Source organism: Hyla sarda, chromosome 11, assembly GCF_029499605.1.
Source record: "Hyla sarda isolate aHylSar1 chromosome 11, aHylSar1.hap1, whole genome shotgun sequence".
NCBI classification, from domain to species: Eukaryota; Metazoa; Chordata; class Amphibia; order Anura; family Hylidae; genus Hyla; species Hyla sarda.
In genome coordinates this window covers 63,034,111-63,056,988 of record NC_079199.1, presented here as the reverse complement: position 1 = coordinate 63,056,988, position 22,878 = coordinate 63,034,111, and the positions used below count along the sequence as shown (strand labels likewise).

Genomic DNA, 22,878 nt, shown 5'->3' with positions numbered 1-22,878 from the left:
GCTAGCTCTAGTAATTTCTGCCAAGATAAGTGACATGCCGCTTATATCGAAAACTTATTTTATTTTGTGGTGATGGCAAAACATTTCTGCCAAGATAAGTGACATGCCGCTTATTCCTCCAACTAATTTTATTTTGTGGTGATGGCAGAAATTTTGCCTTGCATATGAATGGGGTTGCAGAAAAATGGGATGCAGAGTGTCATCAGGTTTTACAGGAATTTCAATGCACGAGCATCTAAATCCACATAAAATAAAAGGATGATGGCACAAAAACTTTTGTAAACAACAGAATATTCACACCATTGTGCAAACATAAAAACACATTTATTATTAAGCATGTATAAAACGAACTATATTGAATGCAAGACATTGCATTTCATTGGAGATTTGGTTGAATTGATACCAGAATTGGAGCAAGTTAAGTACAGTTATAGTCAGATCAGTCAATTAGCTTTTAACATTTAATTTTTGTTTCATGAACTTCATCCTTTCTAATTTCTTTACTACTTCCCTGTAACAGATAAACTGTGTGTGTTGGGTATCAGAGTTTATAAACTGGAAAAAAAAACTCAATCATGAAAATGCCATGTGTTATATCAGTGTTGTGAGAAACCCATTGCAACCCTAAGACAATTTCTACTATGGTTTTGTGCATTTAATTAGTCTAAGGCTAGGTTAACATGTCCGGTGTCAGCCTAAATTTGGACACAACTGCAGCAAGCAGCATTCTTCTGTCTGGTGCTGTCCAGCAGGTCCAACCATCCCGCATCCAAATTGAGAAGCCAGATGATTGTGAACTGTCCCATGCAAATAAATGCACGTCAATTCAAATGTGAAACACTATCGGACAACTGATGTATGTGAAAGAGGCCTAACTAGGCTCCCAGACTTAGGCTAGGTTTATACACATGCTTTTTCTGGTGTTTTTGGAAAACCACCACTGCAGTTTTTGAGCCAAGTCAGAAGTATATCCAACAGGAAGGAAAAGTATAATTTACTCCTTTGTATTTCCTGTTCCTTCTGAATATACTTCTGACTTTGGCTCACAAACTACAGTGGAGGTTTTTTTTTTTTTTTTTTAAATGCAGGTAAAATGTGGAAACCTAGCCTAAGTGTGTGGACCTTTTAAGCAGTGTACTATGTGTTAAAATACTTAGTACTACTGTTTTGTTGCGTGACGTGAAAGGTTTTGTTGAGGGAGGATATTTTATCTTTGGTCTGTTCACAAATTTATTAAATAAGTGGTAAGGGTATATTTGCCAGTAATTTGCCTTAGTGAAATGAAAACAACATCTTTTAGTGAAAGTTCACATTTTATAACTTGATTGATATTTCCAATGCAACAAATTGGAAAGTACTATAAAACATTCTACTGCTTTAATAATGGACATACCATTGGTTCATATTATTTACTATATTAAGTTCTTAATCAATAAATCTTTGTATGTCAGTTACAATAATGCATTACCTAATACTGACCTCAATGAAGCAAAATTAAAGTTGTGATACATGTAAACATTAACAGAGAACAGTAAACAAACCTTACATGAGTATTACCGGACAAGTACATATTTGTCACTTCCTACCATACAGAAGAACAGTAACATTTTTAGTGGTTGTTTCCATTTTTCTGCTAATACAATATACAGTAAGTACATGTAATCCTTAAAACATTTGACTCTTTGCCACTGATATCAAAGAGAACAGTATCTAGTTACTTATCTAAAAAATGCTCTTGACTGTACAACATCAAATATTAAGAAGTAATCATAATAAAAGCAGCATATCATGTGTAGAACTCACAATGACTGGATCCCACTGTTTGCACAGTAACATGTTAACAATTGTTAGGCTGCCTAACTCTCTGAAAGGCTGGAACTTTACTTTAGCAAAGTTCAGTTCTGTTTCTGCTGAACTTTTTTTTATTATATTTGACTTTAGGAGTTTTCTTAAAGCCACTAGCATGCAGTGGCACTAAAAACAAGGCCCATATCATAAAGGCATTAGAGACAATTTAACTTATAGAAGGGAGATAGGCAATACATTTGCTTTGCAGTCATTTTGCTAGGGTGTATAATTTCCACTGTTCACCACAAATGCATACACAGCATTGGTTAAACACAGCAATGTGGTCAACAGTCAACACATTTATAAAGAAAGGGGAAAAGTGCATCTTCTTGTAATTGTACTAGCCATTCAAAAGTCCCCAGTTCTGCTATGATTTTGACCGCACCATAGATCCCCAGATCCTGCTATATTACATTGCTTGTATATGCTGCTTTCAAGGCAGCTTGTTATGAATTGGAGGTTGTTGACCATACCAATATGGTTTTTCCTCTACCCTTTTCTTTTTCCACCGACATAGCAGCAACATTTTAAATGTCTTACGAAAGGTTTTGTTACAAAGAGCATAGCAAATAGGGTTGACTGTACTATTGACGTAACACAACCAGTACCCCAGGTGCCAGAGTGTGGATGGGATGCAGTTATAGCAAAAGGTTGAAACCAGAACCATGATGTTGTAGGGAGTCCATGTGATGATAAAAGCTAGGAGAATAGCACTTAATGTTTGTGCTGCTTTGCGCTCTTTGATAAGAACCATTCTCTTACGTTTGGTCATATGGTTACTGAAGTGTGGATCCATGCTTCTCAAAGAGTGTCCTTTGGACATAGATGAGCAAGGAGTGATTTTTACTTTTCTGCAACCATTATTGACTTCTTGAGATCCATCATCATTCACTACAATTCTAAATTTGTAAGAGACGCACTTTTGACTTTTTTGTGCTTGACTTTTACCGGGAGTTAAGAAAAATCTTTCATTATCATAATCATTTAGCACCGGCTGTTCTTTTGTAAGAATGTGCTTGGTTTCTTCTTCCTTTTGAGCTGCAGTTTGGTTCTTATAAACACCCTGAAAGACAGCTTCCTTAGATTGTTTGTCCTCATCATCTGAAGAGGGGTAGCTACTGCAGGTTGTCAGCTGGTCCTCTTTAGCCCACTCATTACAGATGTTGGGGCTGTGGGAGATCTTGACTGTAGCAGAGGCACTACGACTGGATGATGACCATGAGGCCTGGCACCGTTCTCTTTTGGTGAGTGTTTGCTGCTTACAGCTAAAACAGGATTTTAGCAGTGCCCCCTGTGGCCTCATCATCTCAAAATCTGCCACTGACTCAGAACCCTGCAACTCAGCCAAATCTTTGGTGCGTTTTTCGGTTTCTTTATAAATTCGGCAGTATAAAATGGTCATCACAGACACTGGGATATAAAAGGCAGCAATGGCCGTTCCAAAAGTGATTATAGGTTCATAAAGAAACTGTATCTGACATTCTCCAGGTGGCACTGTGCGCTCCCCAACAAAATATTGCCAGCAGAGAATTGCCGGAGCCCACAAAATGAAGGAAATGAACCATGCCAGTCCAATCATGATCCCTGCCCTCTTAGGTGTGCGTTTTGCTCTATAAGTTAATGGCCGTGTTATAGAAAAGTACCTGTCAAAACTAATTACTAACAGGTTCATTACAGAGGCATTACTAGCCACATAATCCAGGGCTAGCCATAGGTCACATGCCAGGCTACCCAAGGACCAGTGACCAATTAATATGTAAGATGTGTAGAGATTCATTGAGAAGATGCCAATGATGAGGTCCGCACAAGCCAAACTTAGCAGGTAATAATTGTTCACAGTCTTTAGCTGACTGTTTACCTTAAAGGAAACCATGACAAGGATATTTCCTACTATCGTTATCAGACTGACAACAGCACTGACTGTGGCAATAGTGATAACTTCCCAGAGGCTGTGAGCTTTCAAGGTTATTGTCCCATTGGTGTGATTAAAGGAAGTGGTGTTTGATTCCATGGTCCTGATTTTCAGTGATCCTAAAGATGTGGACACCAATAAACAGCTGTGCAGATTCTGAAATGAAAAGACAAATATGTAATATATTCATATTACTATACAATATAATTGTACATCAACAATTTTACTGTAAGTGCAGCTGTAACAACAAAATCTACAGTAAAAAAGTAAAACAGAATTTATGCTAATGTATGACTGTACCTGGCCAGTCTGTGGTTAATTTATGTCTGTACCTGCACCCATACCCCCCCCCCCCCCCCCCCTCAGTGCTTCAGACTGCATTTCCTGGTTTTGGACTTCTAACAGGCCAGCAGGAGTCCAAAGTCTGTGCAAGTGAGACACCTAGTGGCAGAGTGGAGAGACACCTAGTGGCAGCTTTTTTAAACACAAATAAGACATAGAAAATGTCATTTTTTATTTTTAAACAAAGTATATTAGAAATATTTTTTTATTTACCATAATGAGTGCAAATGAAAAATTTAGTTTATTGACAGTACCTATGTAAATCCAAGCTCAGCTTGAATTCAGTGTTGCTGATTTTACTATTTACTGGGTTTCACTCTGTTCACTCCTGTCTGTATGTGCACATATGTACTTGGTATAGCCATGGCTTTCTGACTTGCTAGCTTTTAGCCCTGTTACATATTCTCTTGGTATTCTGTGTACTATGGTCGGTTTTAGTCTATCCTACTTGTATATGTTATGTGAACCTTAGTTCTGTGTCTTGGTTAGTGTTTACACTTGTTTCTGTGAATCCTGAATGTTTAGCTATGTTTAGAAGAGCTTGTATCTTGCGTATTCTTTCAAGGTTAGGTCCTGTCCCACATAGGGGGACATTTATCAATGTTTGCTTATGTATTCCATTTTTAAGTTCTTTTTTTCTTACTATTTCTTTGCTTAAGTGCGACTTATTTATCAACTGGTTTAAGCCTGTTGATCAATTTCTTTCATGTAAGCAAATTTTTTTCTGCTTTGGTAGTGGCTTTTTCTGCTCCATGCTCCATGTACGACTTTTTGCGACAATTTTAAGCAAAAAAAAAAAAACTACTAAATGCTTTGATAAATGTCCCCCTTAGTGTTGTATTTTGTTTCCCTCCATGTTTTGGAATTTGGCTTTGTAGTTATTCCGGTTCCTCCTAGTGTTAGATCCGTCTCCTGAGCTTTGCTTTTCCCTAACATAGGAGTCAGTTTTGTTTCTTAGTTCTAGTGTATCCTAATAGTGGTCCGCGTTCAGACCCGTGGGTCTTTGAGTGTTTTTGTGTCTGTTTTTGTTATCCAGTATTTGCTTATCCCTGTTTTATAGAGTATCTGGCTTCAGTTTACCTGTACATGCTCTTAACACAGTAGAGCTTTAGGTTAAACTTGATGGACTCTTGTCTTTTTTCAACCTTATAATCTATGTAACTATGTAACCCTGCATTCAGGATCTAGTCTCACTGTTATGTATATTTCGTACTATCCTGTCTCATTCATATTTTCATATCTGCTGTTTATCTTGTTTTGGTTTCTAGGCTGTTGCCTGTACGTCACATACCTGTTGCTATAATTTTGTTGTTTATAGTTTATTAACCTCTTGTATCCTAGCTTGTCCCTGACCTTGTACTGTTCCGTTTATTGTTTTGACCCTGATACCCCTGCACTTTAGTTAGATTATGGATTGTCACCAAGTTGTGATCTGTTATTTAGGGCGGTTGTGCAAGTAGGCATGGAAAGAGGTTCAGGGTCAGCTTAGGGCTCACTCTTCCCTGCCCTGCATGACGTTACATGATCCGCTATCATGACATATTGGTTTGATAACTAGAAATACACAGCCTATTATGTTACATATAGATGTACTTGATGTTGATTCCACTGGACCCATGCACCTTCTCTTTAGATAGCTGATCTACACCTGGTAGCCCACCAATCATCAGTTCTTCACAGCCACTGTGCACGGATTTAAACAATGTACAAACCCAGAAGCCTTGACATTGTGTAGTGGTAGCGCTGGGTTATTGCAGAGCAGTGCCCGTTCACTTCAAAGGGAGCTGCACTTAAGTAGCTCAGCGCCACTGCTACACAATGTATAAAGCCGAGGTTTTTGACTTCATAACATTGTTTACATCTGGGCACTGTGGATGTGCAAAATAGCTGATTGGTGGGTTGCGGGCAGGTGTTGGCTTTCTGTTGATCAGCTATTAATAGCCTATTCTGTAGATAAGGCATCAATTATTCTTCCTTGGGAAACAGCTTTAGTAAATAAGAGTGGAGATGGAAGATCTACTGCAAATAATTATGTTACATATATATATATATATATATATATATATATATATATATTTATATTTATATATAGTGGCAGTGTGGCAAGGAAAGGGTGTATTACCCTTGCTAACTCTGGAGAATCCACCTGTGGCCTGATTAATGAGGTATCAGGAAGGGAAAGTGTGTTTAAAAGGAAAGGAAACAGAATAGTTGGGGCTCTCCCTTGGAAACAGTATGCTGGCTGTTAGAGGAGGAGACACACGGGCCCTGTTTAGGTATCACGCAGGAGGCGCTGTGAGTGGTCCAAGAAGTGGTGTGAACTGAGTAACAGGTTGCAGGAGTCACATGTTTAACTGGATGAGGGTAGCTCACCAGTTGATAGGCAGAGCATGCTTACATGTATAGTCAGTGACCAGACGGTCTAGGGCTTTATTTTTGTTCCTGTTTATGTTTTGTTTTACCTGCAACCTGTGGAAATAAAGCTGGCGTGGAGCCAGACTTGTATGCGGCACTGTGGTCTGCTGTGTTATTGTGAGGAACGTGTCCCGTGGCAAGTGACCAGGACGATCCCAGAGCTAATCCCCAAGACAGTTCGTCACAATATATATATATATATATATATATATATATATATGCAAAAAAGCAGCGGCACACCAATTTCCAAGTGAAAAGAATGAATGGCTTTTATTTCAACCAAACATCTATAGGAGCGACGTTTCGCCTGTCTCACACAGGCATTGTCAAGCAGTGACTGATATACAATGTGAAGTTTAAATAGTGTACAGGTGACATCTAGTAAATCACGTGATTGTTTACAAAATACAAGGAAAACGGTATAATGTGAGGATGATCATACTATACAGGCCGGTATACACAACATATCTTAACATAAGGCACCTGGTAGTAATGAAGAATATGTGCAAACACAGAAAAAAGAAAAACATATCTGTATCCATAAATGCGCAAAAAAAGTTATCATAAGTATAAGTGTCCATGTGACATAGGTGTACCTTCCTTATGGATATGGATATGTTTTTCTTTTTTCTGAAAAACTTTTTTTTTTTAAAGTTGCAAACTCCTCAAAAGCACTGCAAATCTACATCAGCACAGACCTTACATACAAAATTACACAGTAGGAATTTTACAAAGGGATGTGTACTGATGGTGCACGTACACATTTCCACCACCACCACCACCACCACAAATTAAAGGTGTAAAAAAAAAAAATAAAAAAAAAACCTACACCAACCTTAATAAACACCCCCATATGAGCACACAAGAAATTTGACATTAACAAGCAAAAACACAAACATAAATAAAAACATAAAAACATGGCATGTGCCACTAAATAATGTTATGAAGGTATTCCCCATAAATGCACTTTTTCTATGGGAGAAATACCTCCAAAATACAGAGCTGTATGGAAGTACCATATAGAGATACATTGGGCTCATTACAAAATGATAAATATAGAGCCTTAGAGTGTCTCTTTGCCATCATACATGCTCCGAGCACACACATTTTAGTACATATGCTTTATTTTATACCTGTGTAATATAAACATGTGCAAAATTAGACACTGGAAAGCAGAGTAGCAAAATGTTAAATTCAATTTTGTATGATAGTCTAGAAATACTTGAACTTAAAAGATTTCTCTGTTTTTCTTGTATGCAATTATCTGGGACAAGGCAGAGTGGCAGAAGCCCTCCATGCACCTGAGACATATGGTGCCCAGTCACCTACTAGCTAAACTTCAGCATTGTTCAATACTATTAAAGTGCGCATTAAATGTGTTAAGTCAGCTAAAAATCATTGATCAGTGCTGTGCTCTTTTTATATATTCTGGTAAAATAATTCAGAATATAAGTACCCTACATTTCCTGAGAATTAATAAATTAAGGCTAGGAGAATTATGTAGCCTTATGCCTTCATTGCCTCACCTTAATTGATGTCCTCTTGTAACATAAACTGTTCTTCATCTTCACCACTTTTTCTACCTTCAACAGTGCTAGCTAAGCCCTAAACTTCAGAGACCTCCTCTGATATCCTGACTTTACCATAGTAATTGTTTCTTTGTGAATGAACAGTGGGGCTACCCACCCACACTATGTCCATTACTGATGCACCATTTGCAGGAAATGCGAGCAGAAAAGCAAAGTAAACTGTTATCTCCTGCAGATAAAAGGTAAATGATCCATATACAGGGAATACCCACTTAGCTCATAGATAATGTGGTCTCCAAGGAAGATATATTGTCTGTGTTGTAAAAATTACCTAATTTACAATGAAGATAACTATAAACCTGGATTTGCAGTACTGTGGGTGCTGTATGCATCACAGCTGCAAGTCGAACACTTGGCTCTTGCAAACAGGGCACATTTCAGGCATATCTACTGTACTGTAAATTACTGTATATGACACTATCAATTAAATAGTTAATATTGAATAAAGGTTTATGGTATTACTATTTTTACTGTAAACCCTTCTGGGCAGTCCGAAATTGTTACCACAACTGTTGTTAAATGAACTTTTATCTTCATTTATCAACCTGCGTACTTACTGCCTTCTTTGGAACCATAATAACATTCCATTCAACCCTGTATCTTTAACTAAGCCAACAAGTCCCAGGCCTCCTTGTCGGGGAGTGGCGGATAATTAAAAAAAAAAAAAATGTATCTGCTTAATGAGTATAGGGGGGACATGCCTTACTGCAAGACAGAACGGCCTTACCCTCAGACATAAAAAGGATTGAAAACAAGCTAAGCATTTTCACCAGCTCAGAATCATCCAATGAGGAGGCAGACGCATCCTTTATTAGCATCAACATTAGCTAACATTGGCTTGTGAGGATGCATACTCTTCATTAGATGGTGCTGAGCTGGTGGCGATGCTCCGCTTGTTACAAATCCTATGTGTGAAGGTGAGGTGGCTCTCACCATTCACTGAGTTATATGTTTTAAGGTTGCCCCCATCCCAGAGAAGTGTTGCCCTGCATTCATGAGGCAGCTGTCACTGTACCCATCCTCTCCCCCACACAAACACTTTGTCAAGGGCAGAATTATGCAGCCATCATCGGACTAGCCCTGTCCTTAGCAGCTGCCCTTGATGGGGCAAGGAAAGGGAATATGACAGAAACAGACATATGCCAACTCCAACTAGTCACTAACCCTGACATGGATGACTAATCATGGTAAAAAAAAAATGTTGAATTTACACTTTTTATTATTTTATTTAAAGATCATTATCTCTTAATATATTAGATATAACATTTAACCCCTTAACCTCTTAAGGACCCATGACGTATGCATACGTCATGGGTCCCGGTCCTGCGATATAACGCGGGGTCACACGGTGACCCCGCATCATATCGCGGCGGGCCCGGCGTCATAGTGAAGCCGGGACCCGCCTCTAATAGCGTGCGGCACTGATCGCTGTGCCGCGCGATATTAACCCTTTAGCCGCGCGCTCAAAGCTGAGCCGTGTGGCTAAAAACGAAAGTAAAAGTGCCCGGCTAGCTCAGGGAGCTGTTCGGGATCGCCGCGGTATAATCGCGGCATCCCGAACAGCTGTAGCACAGGAGGAAGGTCTCTTACCTTCTCCTGTGCTGTCCGATCGCAGAATGAATGCTTCAAGCCTGAGATCCAGGCTTGAGCATTCAATCGCCGAAAACACTGATTGATCCATTCCTATGGAGATGGATCAATCAGTGTAAAAGATCAGTTAATGCAATGTTATAGCCCCCTATAGGAGCTATAATGTTGCATAAGAAAAGTGTAAAAAAATCATTAACCCTTTCAATTATCCCTTCCCCTAATAAAAGTTTAAATCACCCGGCATTTCCAAAAATAAAAAAAACATTATGTAAATAATAATAAAAATAAACATATGTGGTATCACCGCGTGCGGAAATGTCCGATTTATAAAAATATACCGCTTTTTAAACCGCTCGTTCAATGGCGTACGTGCAAAAAAATTCCAAAGTCCAAAATAGCGCATTTTTGATCACTTTTTATACCACAAAAAAGTGAATAAAAAGTGATCAAAAAGTCTGATCAGAACAAAAATGGTACCGCTAAAAACTTCAGATGACGGCGCAAAAAATGAGTCCTCAAAGCGCCCTGAACACAGAAAAATAAAAAAGTTATAGGGGTCAAAAGATGACCATTTTAAACGTATACATTTTCCTGCATGTATTCATGATTTTTTTCGGAAGTGATACAAATTCAAACCTATACAAGTAGGGTATCATTTTAACCGTATGGACCTACAGAATAAAGATAAGGTATCATTTTTGACAAAAAATGTACTGCGTAAAAATAGAAGCCCCCAAAACTTACAAAATAGTGTTTTTTCATCAATTTTGTCGCACATTGATTTTTTTTCCCGTTTCACCGTAGATTTTTGGGTAAAATGACTAATGTCATTACAAAGTAGAATTAGTGACGCAAAAATTAAGCCATTATATATAATTTTAGGTGAAAATTTTTAAGAGTTATGATTTTTTAAAGTTAAGGAGGAAAAATTGAAAATGAAAAAACGGAAAAAGCCCGGGTCCTTAAGGGGTTAAGGACCCTGTGCTAATAGTGTGCGACACCGATCATTGTGTCGTGCACTATTAACCCTTTAGACACAGCAATCAAAGCGGTGAAACCGCATGTGTCTTGATCAGCTAGAAGAAAGGTCCCCTACCTGCTTCCTCGGCGTCCAATCGATGATTGACTTCTCCATGCCTGAGATCCAGGCAAGAGAAGTCAAGCTCCAATAACACTGATCATCTGCATGTAGTTCTATGCCGATGATCAGTGTTAGGAATCAATGTAATGCATGTTATATCCCCTATAACATAGCAAAAAAGAAAAGCGGAAAAAAAAAGTTACTAATGACGAATTAACCCCTTCCCTAATAAAAGTAAGAATCACCCCCCCCCCTTTTGCCATTTAAAAAAAAAAACTGTGTAAAGAAGAAATAAACATATGTGGTATTGCCACGTGCAGCAATATATAAAAATATATCATTATTTAAACCGCATGGTCAATGGAGTACACGCAAAAAAATTCAAAAGTCCAAAATAGCATTTTTTGGGTCACTTTTTATAGCACAAGAAAAAGTGAATAAAAAGCTATCAAAAAGTTCAATCAAAACAAAAATGGTACTGATAAAAACATCAGATCATGGCGCAAAAAATGAGCCCTCATAACTGTATGTGGAAATATTAAAAAGTTATAGGGGTCAGAAGATGACAATTTTAAACGTATACATTTTTGTGCATGAAGTTATGATTTTTTTCTAGAGGTAACACAAAATCAAACCTATATAAGTATGGTATCATTTTAACCATTTAGACCTACAGAATAAAGATAAGGTGTAATTTTTACTGAAAATTGCACTGTGTAAAAACAGAAGCCCCCAAAAGTTAAAAAATTTCATTTTTTCTTCCATTTTTGTCACACAATGATTTTTTTCCCCTTTCACTGAGGATTTTTTGGTAAAATGACCAATGTCACTGCAAAAGTAGAATTGGCAGCACAAAAAATAAGCGATAAGCGATTAGCAAAATTGAAAGGGTTATGATTTTTAAAAGGTGAGGAATGTGCCTTAAACAGAAAAAGGTGTGGCCTTGATAAGAAAGTGTCGGTAAAATTTAGATTATGGGCATGCATGAGTTTAGTCAGGCCTATGACAGCACAAAACCTTAACGCACTACTGTTTCCATTAATAAATAAGGCTAATCTGTGTTTATTGAACATTTTGATAGAACAAAACATTAGCCCCAAATGCAAACACTACTACTACCTATTATCAAAATATAAATCTTAATTAGACATACATATTAAAATCTATATACAGTAACCCCCCGACCTACGATGGCCCCGACATATGATAAAATCGACATACGATGGCCTCTCAGAGGCCATCGCATGTCGATGTCAGCATCGACATACGGTGCTTTTGTATGTCGGGGCCATCGCATTAACTGCTATCCGACAGCGCAAAATGCTTAAGCTGCTGTCGGATAGCAGTTTAAGCATCCCTGGCAGGTTCACTTACCTATTCCCGCTGCTCCCGGTCCACTTCGCGATCCTCCGGTGTCTTGCGCATCTTCTCCAGGGTCCGGGCCTCGCTTTCCGGCGTCGTTATTACGTCACTACGCACGCTGCGCCGGCGCAGCAGCGTAATAACGTCACCAGAAAGCGAGGCCCGGACCCTGGAGAAGATGCGCAAGACACCGGAGGATCGCGAAGAAGACACCGGAGCAGCGGGACAGCATCGGGAGCCCCTGGGACAGCATCGGGAGCAGTGAGGACCTGGTCCGGAGCGACGGGGACAGGTGAGTACAGCTTCCTATACTTTACATTGCACGGATCCCTCAACATACGATGGATTCGACAAACGATGGGTCATTTGGAACGAATTACCATCGTATGTTGAGGGACCACTGTATATATAAAACTCAACGTGTGTGTGTATGTATGTATGTGTTTATGTTCCACAAAAACTTCCAACGGCTAAAGATATTAACATGAAAGTTGGCACACATGTTAATTATATGTCAACACCAAACATAGGATAGGTGATTTAACCCTTACTCACCCCCATTTGCCAGGGGCGGGGCTTATGTTTAAAGTCCCATGCAAGGCAATGGGAAATATATGTTACCGCATAACTTCCAAACGGCTTGAGATATTTCGATAATAATTTATCACATGTTACTTATATGGCCACTTAAAATATAGGATAGTTAATTTAACCCTTAACTACCCCCATTTGTGAGGGTTAGGGTTTTTGTTTAAAGTCCCATGCAAATCAATGGGAAATGTATTTTCCCATATAATTTCCGTATGGCTGTAGCTATTTCAATGCTTGGTACACATATTACGGGTCGGGATATGAGGACGAGATAGGAGGTCGGGATAGGAGGTCGAGATAGGAGGTCAGGATAGGAGGTAGGGATAGGAGGTTGGGTAGGAGGTCGGGATAGGAGGTCGGGATAGGAGGACGGGATAGGAGGTCGGGATAGGAGGACGGGATGGGAGGTCTGGATAGGAGGTCGGAATAGGAGGTCGAAATAGGAGGATGGGATACGAGGTCGAGATAGGAGGTCGAGATATGAGGACGGGAAAGGAGGACAGGAGATCGGGATAGGAGGTCAGGATAGGAGGTTGGGATAGGAGGTTGAGATAGGAGGTCGAGAAAGGAGGACGGGATAGTAGATCGGGATAGGAGGTCGGGATAGGAGGTCGGGATAGGAGCTCGAGATTGAAGGACGGGATAGGAGGTCGGGATAGGAGGTCGAGATAGGAGGACGGGATAGGAGGACGGGATAGGAGGTCGAAATAGGAGGACGGGATAGGAGGATGGGATAGGAGGTCGAGATAGGAGGTCGGGATGTGGTTTTTGGGATATGACAACAATATATGAGGACTGAATATGAAGTCAAAAGCTTCCTCCTTCGTTTATTTTCCTCCCCAACAAGGATTAGGAAGGAAAAACCGGGCAACGCCGGGTACTCAGCTAGTATATATATATATATATATATATATATATATATATATATATATATATACAACTCAACGTGTGTGTGTGTGTGTGTGTGTGTGTGTATCTATGTATGTGTGTATGTTCCAGCAACACGTCCAAACGGCTAAAGATATTAACATGAAACTTGGCACACATGTTACTTATATGTCAACAACAAACATAGAATAGGTGATTTAACCCTTACTCACCCCCATTTGCCAGGGGCGGGTCTATGTTTAAAGTCCCATACAAGTCAATGGGAAATATATGTTACTGAATAACTTCCAAATGGCTTGAGATATTTCGATAATACTTGGTCACATGTTACTTATATATCCACTTAAAATATAGGATAGTTAATTTAACCCTTAACTACCCCCATTTGTGAGGGTCGGGGTTTTTGTTTAAAGTCCCATGCAAATCAATGGGAAATGTATGTTCCCACATAACTTCCGTACGGCTGGAGATATTTCAATAACTGGTACACATATTACGGGTCGGGATAGGAGGTCGGAATAGGAGGACGGGATAGGAGGACGGGATAGGAGGTCGGGATAGGAGGACAGGATAGGAGGACGGGATAGGAGGACCGGGATAGGAGGAGCGGGATAGGAGGACCGGGATAGGAGGTCGGGATAGGAGGTCGAGATAGGAGGTCGAGATAGGAGGACGGGATAGGAGGTCGGGATAGGAGGTCGGGATAGGAGGACGGGATAGGAGGACAGGATAGGAGGTCGGGATAGGAGGACCGGATAGGAGGAAGGGATAGGAGGTCGGGATAGGAGGACGGGATAGGAGGTCGAGATAGGATGGTCGGGATAGGAGGTCGAGATATGAGGACGGGATAGGAGGTCGTGATAGGAGGTTGTGATAGGAGGACGGGATAGGAGGACGGGATAGGAGGTCGGGATAGGAGGACGGGATAGGAGGACTGAAAAGGAGGACGGGAAAGGAGGTCGAGAAATGAGGATGGGAAAGGAGGACGGGATAGGAGGACGGGATAGGAGGACGGGAAAGGAGGACGGGAAAGGAGGACGGGATAGGAGGACGGGATAGGAGGACGGGATAGGAGGATGGGATAGGAGGACGGGATAGGAGGACAGGATAGATGGACGGGATAGATGGACGGGATAAGAGGACGGGATAGGAGGACGGGATAGGAGGATGGGATAGGAGGACGGGAAAGGAGGTCGAGATAGGAGGTCGAGATAGGAGGACGGGAAAGGAGGATGGGAAAGGAGGTCGAGATATGAGGACGTGAAAGGAGGACGGGATAGGAGGACAGGATAGGAGGTCGGGATATGATGACGGGATAGGAGGTCGGGATATGACAACAATATATGAGGACGGGATATGAAGTCAAAAGCTTCCTCCTTTGTTTATTTTCCTCCCCAACAAGGATTAGGAAGGAAAAACCGGGCAATGCCGGGTACTCAGCTAGTACATAGAATAAAGAGGCACTATAAAAACTGTCCCCTCAGGAACACATACAAAAGGGAGGAAACAATATATTAGATGGGTAGGAAATATAGACAGTCAGCAGAAGAAAACTAAACATAAATCAATTAAACTGCATAGTGCAAATTATATTCTCAAATCAATATACAGGTGATACTTGAAAAATCGGAATATTGTGCAAAAGTTCTTTTATTTCAGTAATGCAACTTAAAAGGTGAAACTAAGATATGAGAGAGACTAATTACCTGCAAAGCAAGATAGTTCAAGCCGTGATTTGTCATAATTGTGATGATTATGTCTTACAGCTCATGAAGACCCCAAATCCACAATCTCAGAAAACTAGAATAGCGTGAAAAGGTGCAATAATCTAGGCTCAAAGTGTCCCACTCTAATCAGCTATTTAAGCCATAAAACCTGCAAGGGTTCCTGAGCCTAAATGGTCTCTCAGTCTGGTTCAGTAGCAATCACAATCATCAGAAAGACTGCTGACCTGACAGTTGTGCTGAAAACCATTATTGACACCCTCCATAAATAGGGAAAGCCTCAAAAAGTTAATTGCAAACGAAGTAGGATGTTTCCAAAGTGCGGTATCAAAGCACATTAATAGAAATACACCATATGAAGGTATGTAGAAATGAAACACTCACTAGGTGTTGAGGTAAATTGCCGGCTCTTTATTTCATTTTCGGCTTACAGCGATAAGGTAGGTGCGGGGAGAGTGCACAGGTGGAACAGGTGGGGGAAGATGATGGGCAATGGTCCGTTGACGAAGCACACAAGCGCGATAACGGCACATTCCCACATGACTTGGCACATTCCCACACTGCCAAAGCACCAAAACCTGGATCAATGACCATGGGATTACTGTTCTTGATTGGCCAGTAAACTCGCCTGACCTGAACCCCATAGAGAATCTATAGGGCAATGCAAAGAGAAAGATGAGAGACATGAGACCGAACAATGCAGAAGAGCTGAAGGCCGCTGTTGAAGCATCCTGGTCTTCCATAACACCTCAGCAGTGTCACAGGCTGATAGCTTCCATGCCATGCCCAATGTAGGCAGTAATAGCTGCAAAAGGGCCTAAACCAAGTACTGAGTACATATGCATGCTTATACTTTTCAGAGGCTCATTGTTCTTGTTTTCTTGATTGCATGTAATATTAAAATGTTCTTAGATTGTTGATTTGGGGGATTTTCACGAGCTGTAAGCCATAATCACCACAAATTTTGACAAATCACAGCTTGAACTATCTTGCTTTGCATGCAATCAGTTTCTCTCATATTTTAGTTTCACCTTTTAAGTTGCATTACTGAAATAAATGAACTTTTGCATGATATTCTAATTTTTCGAGTATCACCTGTACAACAGATGATAATACAATAGTCCCAACCTATATCATGAATAACAGCCTTACCCACATATGTGTAGACCCCAACACGTGAATTTTTCTCAACTGAGCCTCAAACACAACATTGTGAATGATGCTCAGACCATGGTCAGAATGGCAATGGCAGAGAAACAACAACACAGGGCCGAACTGTAGGGAAATACAGTGTAATAAAGATAATATAACCGCCAGACAAGAAGAAAAAAAAGTCATAACTCACTATATACACAAACAGCAGCAAGTTTGGAATTATCTGAATGCGTGTACAGGCCCAGAGTGTTCAGAAAATCAAAGTTCGCACATAGGAGCATAGGATTGGGGTAAAGAAGGCCCCTAGTCAAAAACAGGGCATAAAGAAAGAGAGAAGTGGAGAGGACAATAGAGCAAAGCTCATAAAGAGAGAGAAGAAACGTAGGAGTCTCCCAGAAAAAGCCCCAAGGCAGCCATAGACTAACAAATTGGTCTGTCATTGTTGGACACCTCCATGTGGCGTATCTGGTTCAAGGTCTCCACAAACTTCACCCTATATGGCATCACTGAGAATAACTGCCCTGGCAGCACCAAGGAAATGTCTAAGAAACCTTTCTTGGCTTGCATGAGGTCAGAATGAAGGAGAGAGGTCATGTCTGTTTTGGTCTGTGTTCACCCACAACTATTGTATTTGGTTGTGTGACAACAATTTTATGTTCCCCTATCAGGAATAGTTAAAGCCTTTGGCTTGCTATCCAAAAGCTCTTAGGGTGTGTCTAGATAAGGATTAGCTCAGCCTAGCTTCTGGGCTGGTGATACATTTGACATTTTGACTTGAGATAATCACATGCTGCTATGGAGCTCTTGGTGAAACACTCTTTATTTGAGCTATTAACCCCTTAAGGACCAGGGGATTTTCAGTTTTTGCACTTTTATTTTTTCCTCCTTAACTTTAAAAAATCATAACTCTTTCAGTTTTGCACCTAAAAATCCATATGAGTGCTTGATTTTTTTGCGCCACCAATTCTACTTACATCAGTAATGACATCAGTAATTTTACCCAAAAATCTACAACGAAACGGAAAAAGAAATAATTGTGCAACCAAATTGAACAAAAAACACCATTTTGTAAATTTTGGGAGCTTCCATTTCTACGCAGTATATTTTTCGGTAAAAATTACAGCTTCTCTTTATTCTGTAGGTCCATATAATTAACAATTAAACCATGAAGCTTTTATTTGGTAATGAAAGCATGACAAATAAACAAGTCATCCCAAAAGGATGGCAAAACCCAATCGAAAATAAAACAGAACAACAAATGGTGTACAGAACAGATAACCAGGCATGGAAAAATGCAACAAGCAAATGGGTCTGATTACCTATTACCGGTGAATATAATTCAAGAACTGTTCATCCAGGGTGGGTACAAAAAATAAGGCATATCAATACAATGTAAAGCAGTGGGACATACTGGGGCAATGTGTGGATGAGAGCCACGGTTCCCAGACGTTTTCAAAGCGGTTCTACTGAGTCTTCCCTAATAGCAGAAATCTTCTCATTCAGCATAAGTTTCACCCTGTGCACAACTGCGGTAAAGCTCAGGTGGGGTTTTCTCCATTGGGAGGCTATGTGTATGCGAGTAGCTAATAGAATCAACTTGGTCAATCGGAAAGCTCTAAACTTCAGCCTCAGTGGTTTAAAGCCCAATAAGCAGAAGGCAGTCGTCCTCGGAATATGGCAGGAGAATAAGGAGGTAAGGAGGTCTAGAATTCTAACCCACGATTCAGTAACCACAGGACATGACCACCAGACATGGTACATGGACCCATGAAGCCCACAATTTCGGAAGCATAAGGGTGAGACCGAAGGGTAAATAGCGTGTAATTTAGCAGTGACAAAGTAAGTTCTATGTAGAACTTTGAGTGCCGTTTCCATCAAGGACACCTGCCAGCTGCCGCGGTTCAAAGTAGTACAACAGTCCTGCCACTGTGGTAACGTCAGAGTAGTCCTGTTCCCAGTCACCCATAAACCGGAGTTTGTCATCTGGTGGAGGAGCATTGAGGTGAGAATATAGTAAGGAGAGTAAGCCCAGCCGGTCAGGTGTGTATATCATGCATGACTCGAAGAAGGTAGGGGACACGGGGCTAAGAGAGGCTACTTGTGTACGAAAAAAGGAAAATATAGGCCTGGTACGCAGAAACTCAACGGGAGGTGGGGCGTGTGTCAAGCAGAAATTTTCCAGTGTGGGTAGCTGGCGTCTAACCAAGATATCGTGAAGACGGAGTAACTTGCCCTGTGCCCACCAGGAAAAGTTATGTGTAGACAGACCAGGGGGAAATAGAGGATTAGAAAGAAAAGGGAGAAGAGGAGAGACAGGAGACTGCAGCTGAAATTTAAGGCGCACCTGACGCCAGAGAGACGAGTACAAAGCTACCAAGGCCGAGGAAGGGAGGTCAGTCAGAGGGCAGGAAGAACACATGAATGCCCTATAGGAGTACGGGTGGAGTAAAGAGTCCTCCAAGGTAACCCAAAGGGGAGCCCCTTTAGTTACATAGTTACATAGTTAGTACAGTTGAAAAAAGACATACGTCCATCAAGTTCAACCAGGGAATTGAAGGGTAGGGGTGTGGCGCGATATTGGGGAAGGGATGGGATTTTATATTTCTTCATAAGAATTAATGTTATTTTGTTCCAGGAATGTATCTAACCCTGTTTTAAAGCTGTTAATTTATCCTGCTGTGACCAGTTCCTGAGGTAGACTGTTCCATAAGTTCACAGTTCTTATGGTAAAGAAGGCGTGTCGCCCCTTGAGACTAAACCTTTTCTTCTCCAGACGGAGGGAGTGCCCCCTTGTCCTTTGGGGGGGGGTTTGACCTGGAACAGTTTTTCTCCACCCTTTCCAGCTCCACAGTGTCCCTTTTATGGACTGGTGCCAAGAAATGAACAGCATATTCCAGGTGAGGCCGTACCAATGCTTTATAAAAGGGGAGTATTATGTCCCTGTCCCTCGAGTCCATGCCTCTTTTTATACATGACAATATCCTGCCAGCCTTGGAAGCAGCAGCCTGGCATTGCATTCTATTCTGAAGTCTGTGATCTACAAGTACACCCAGATCCTTCTCTACCAGAGTCTCTGCCAGTTTAATCCACCCTAAGACATACGACACATACATGTTATTAGTACCCAGATGCATAACTTTACATTTATCCACATTGAACCTCATTTGCCAAGTGGATGCCCAGACACTTAGTCTATCCAAGTCATCTTGTAACTTATGCACATCCTCTATAGACTGTACCATGCTACAAAGCTTGGTGTCATCTGCAAAGATAGAAACAGAGCTGTTAATGCCATCCTCTATATCATTGATAAATAAATTAACCAACAGCGGGCCCAGTACTGAACCTTGGGGTACACCACTAATAACCGGGGACCAATCAGAGTACGAATCATTGACCACCACTCTCTGGGTACGATCCATGAGCCAGTGTTCAATCCAGTTAAAGTTTCCAAACCCAAAGACCTTAACTTACTTGTCAGACGTCTATGAGGGACAGTATGAAACGCTTTCGCAAAATCCATAAACACTATATCCACAGCCATTCCTCTGTCAAGGCTTCTACTCACATCTTCATAAAAGCAAATTAGATTGGTTTGACAACTTCTATCCTTAGTAAACCCATGCTGGCTATCACTTATAATACAATTATCCCCTATGTATTCCTGTATGTAATCCCCTATAAGTCCTTCAAACAATTTACCCACAATGCACGTTAAACTTACCGGTCTATAGTTTCCTGGGGAAGACCTAGAGCCTTTTTGAAGATTGGCACCACATTCGCCTTGCGCCAGTCCCTTGGCACAGTACCAGACACCAGTGAATCTCTAAATATCATGAACAGGGGTACAGATATTACTGTACTCAGTTCTCTAAGAACTCTTGGGTGCAATCCATCTGGCCCTCGAGATTTGCTTACATTTATATTACTTAACTTACCTTGTACCATTTCTTCATTAAGCCAGTTCAGTACATTACATGATGTGTTACCAGCACTGACCTGTCCAATGTCAGCTCCTTCTTCCTTAGTATATACAGAACTAAAGAACCCATTCAGTAGCTCTGCTTTCTCTAGTTAGATTAATAAGCGCGAGTTGCGCCAGTCTAGCTGCGTAATAGTACTTAATGAAATTGGGGACTGACATACCACCCACTCTTTTGTTATAATGCATCACAGAACGCGCAATACGAGGTCGTTTATGCGCCCAAATATAGGCAAAAACATCCCGTTGCAATGCTTGAACATCGCACTTAACTATGGGTATAGGGAGGGAGCGGAATAAGTATAATAGTCTGGGCAAAATAACTATTTTAATTACGTTCATCCGCCCCGTCCAGGAGAGATAGGGAAAATTCCATTTTGCCAGGTCAGAGCGGATAGAGGTATATAATGGGACATAATTACATTGGTACAAAGAGGAGATAGACGGGGTGAGCTGAACTCCTAAATAGTTCAGGCCCCGAGAAGCATCCTGAAAATTAAAATTGTGTGCAATAAGGTCCTTGAGGGGGTCAGGAACATTACATTATAGTATTTCCGATTTAGACACATTCACACAAAGACCAGAATGAGCAGAAAAAGAGTCAAGGAGGGAGAAAAGATTCGGCAGGGACACCAGAGGGTCAGTAAGCGTGAGGAGCAAGTCATCCGCAAACAAAGATGTCTTATATTCGGATGATGCGACCGCAACGCCCCGAATATCCGGATGAGCTCTAATCTTAGCAGTCAGAACCCCCTTCTTCCCCTCTCCTTGTGCATGCAACCCTTGCAGATATTAATTTATTTATTATTATTAATCTACCTATTTATAACTATTAATTGCAGCTCACTACTAGCATTGTGACTTCTCAAAGTCGTGCAAAATATGTGCAAAAAAATGTACAATGCTTGTGAAATTAAATTACCACGCAATGACCAGGTGAGGGCAAACAAATATGTGATAGAATTATGATTAAAAACCAATGCAGAAAGCAAATGAATAAAACATAACACTCAAGTGAGTTACAACAAGTGCAAAAAATTAAAATATTAACCGTGCAAATGAAGTGGACAAGGACCTGAACATGCAGCCCCAAAAAAGGGAATAATATCACCTGGGTCACACAGTATAGTGCTGATAATAAGCAATAACAACCAACAGGCAATTAGCAGCAATAATATGGATAGCAGCAAATAGATAGCAGCAAGTTTGAGTGGTGACTAGCAGCAAAGAATAGTATGCAAGGAACAAACGGTTTGGTATAGGCTGGCACAGGACTCACCCCAGTCCACCTCCACAACTCCGACGCGTTTCGCCAGAAGCGGCTTTGTCAAGGAGTGAGGTGGACTGGAATAGCCTCGCTATAAGTAGTATATGTATGCCAATGGGGAGTGAGGAACGCACCTGTTACGAGACACTGGGTGATGTAAACCGGAGATGACGTCAGGTCACATGCGCGGATCAGCTCATGTGAATGAGACCGGGATCTCGCGAGAGGAGGGCCGTGTAAGCCGTCCTCGCCTAGGGTACACTACTGCGCATGTATGCCGGCTCGACTCCCATACAGGGAGCCGGAGACGCGCAAGGATGGAGCTATTGGCGCAGGCCACACAAACATGGCCGTATGCTATGATATTGCGCATGTGCGCCGGGCCCGGTCCCTAGAGGTAAAAATTGCCTGAGGCCTCACTAAGATGGCTGAATGCCGATAATAACTAAGGGAATGAAGTGATGTGTGAAAGATAATTGAAAAATAATACTTAATGGGGGGAAAAAGGTAGGATCTAAATTGAATCGACCATATGGGATATATGTGATACAGGAAATGTGTAAGGATGTGTGTGTGCGTGGGAATAAACAACATTGTGCAAGGTGATGAAGGGCAGGGAGGAATAGAGGGGAGGGAGAAGAAGGGGAGGTGTGAATGGAAATTATATAGTGTGATGAACCTGGTGTGCAAATATGCAATAGAATTTAATGCTAGGAGGGTGAGTGAGTGAAAGTGATGAAATGAATAAATAAATGTGAAAAGTATGGGAGATAATTAATACATTGATATTGCCAAGTGAAAGGGTATGGGAACCAATAAAAAGGGGCGTGATAAATGAATTGTACATCGATAAAAGAGAATGATAATATAACAGCCAAATGTTGATAATTATAAATAACGTATAGGTTATGAATGAACATACATAATAAGGTGGGGGGCCCCCCATATAGCTTTAAACATAATTAAGAAAAAAAATTATAAAAAATAAATCACAAGAGCAACAAATCAATATTGTATGAACATGCATACATGAACCATCCACAGATGGTTAATTGGACAACGCTACTGATAACAACAACAATAAATACATGAAAGATATGTAGAATAATACATAGGGATGGGGAACATGGGA

The 22,878-nt window shown here is 40.8% G+C and overlaps 1 protein-coding gene across 3 annotated transcripts in view; it reads right to left on the bottom strand.

Annotated features, from left to right (window-relative positions):
* Positions 1 to 308: 308 nt before the first annotated feature.
* CHRM5 (cholinergic receptor muscarinic 5) overlaps positions 309 to 22,878 on the bottom strand; it is a 282,104-nt gene continuing 259,534 nt past the window's right edge. For all 3 annotated transcript variants that reach the window (XM_056546828.1, XM_056546829.1, XM_056546830.1), the window contains exon 2: positions 309 to 3,916. In XM_056546828.1, the coding sequence (XP_056402803.1) occupies positions 2,282 to 3,859 (1,578 nt within the window). In that variant the 5' untranslated portion in view covers positions 3,860 to 3,916 and the 3' untranslated portion in view covers positions 309 to 2,281. The remainder of the gene's footprint in view (positions 3,917 to 22,878) is intronic.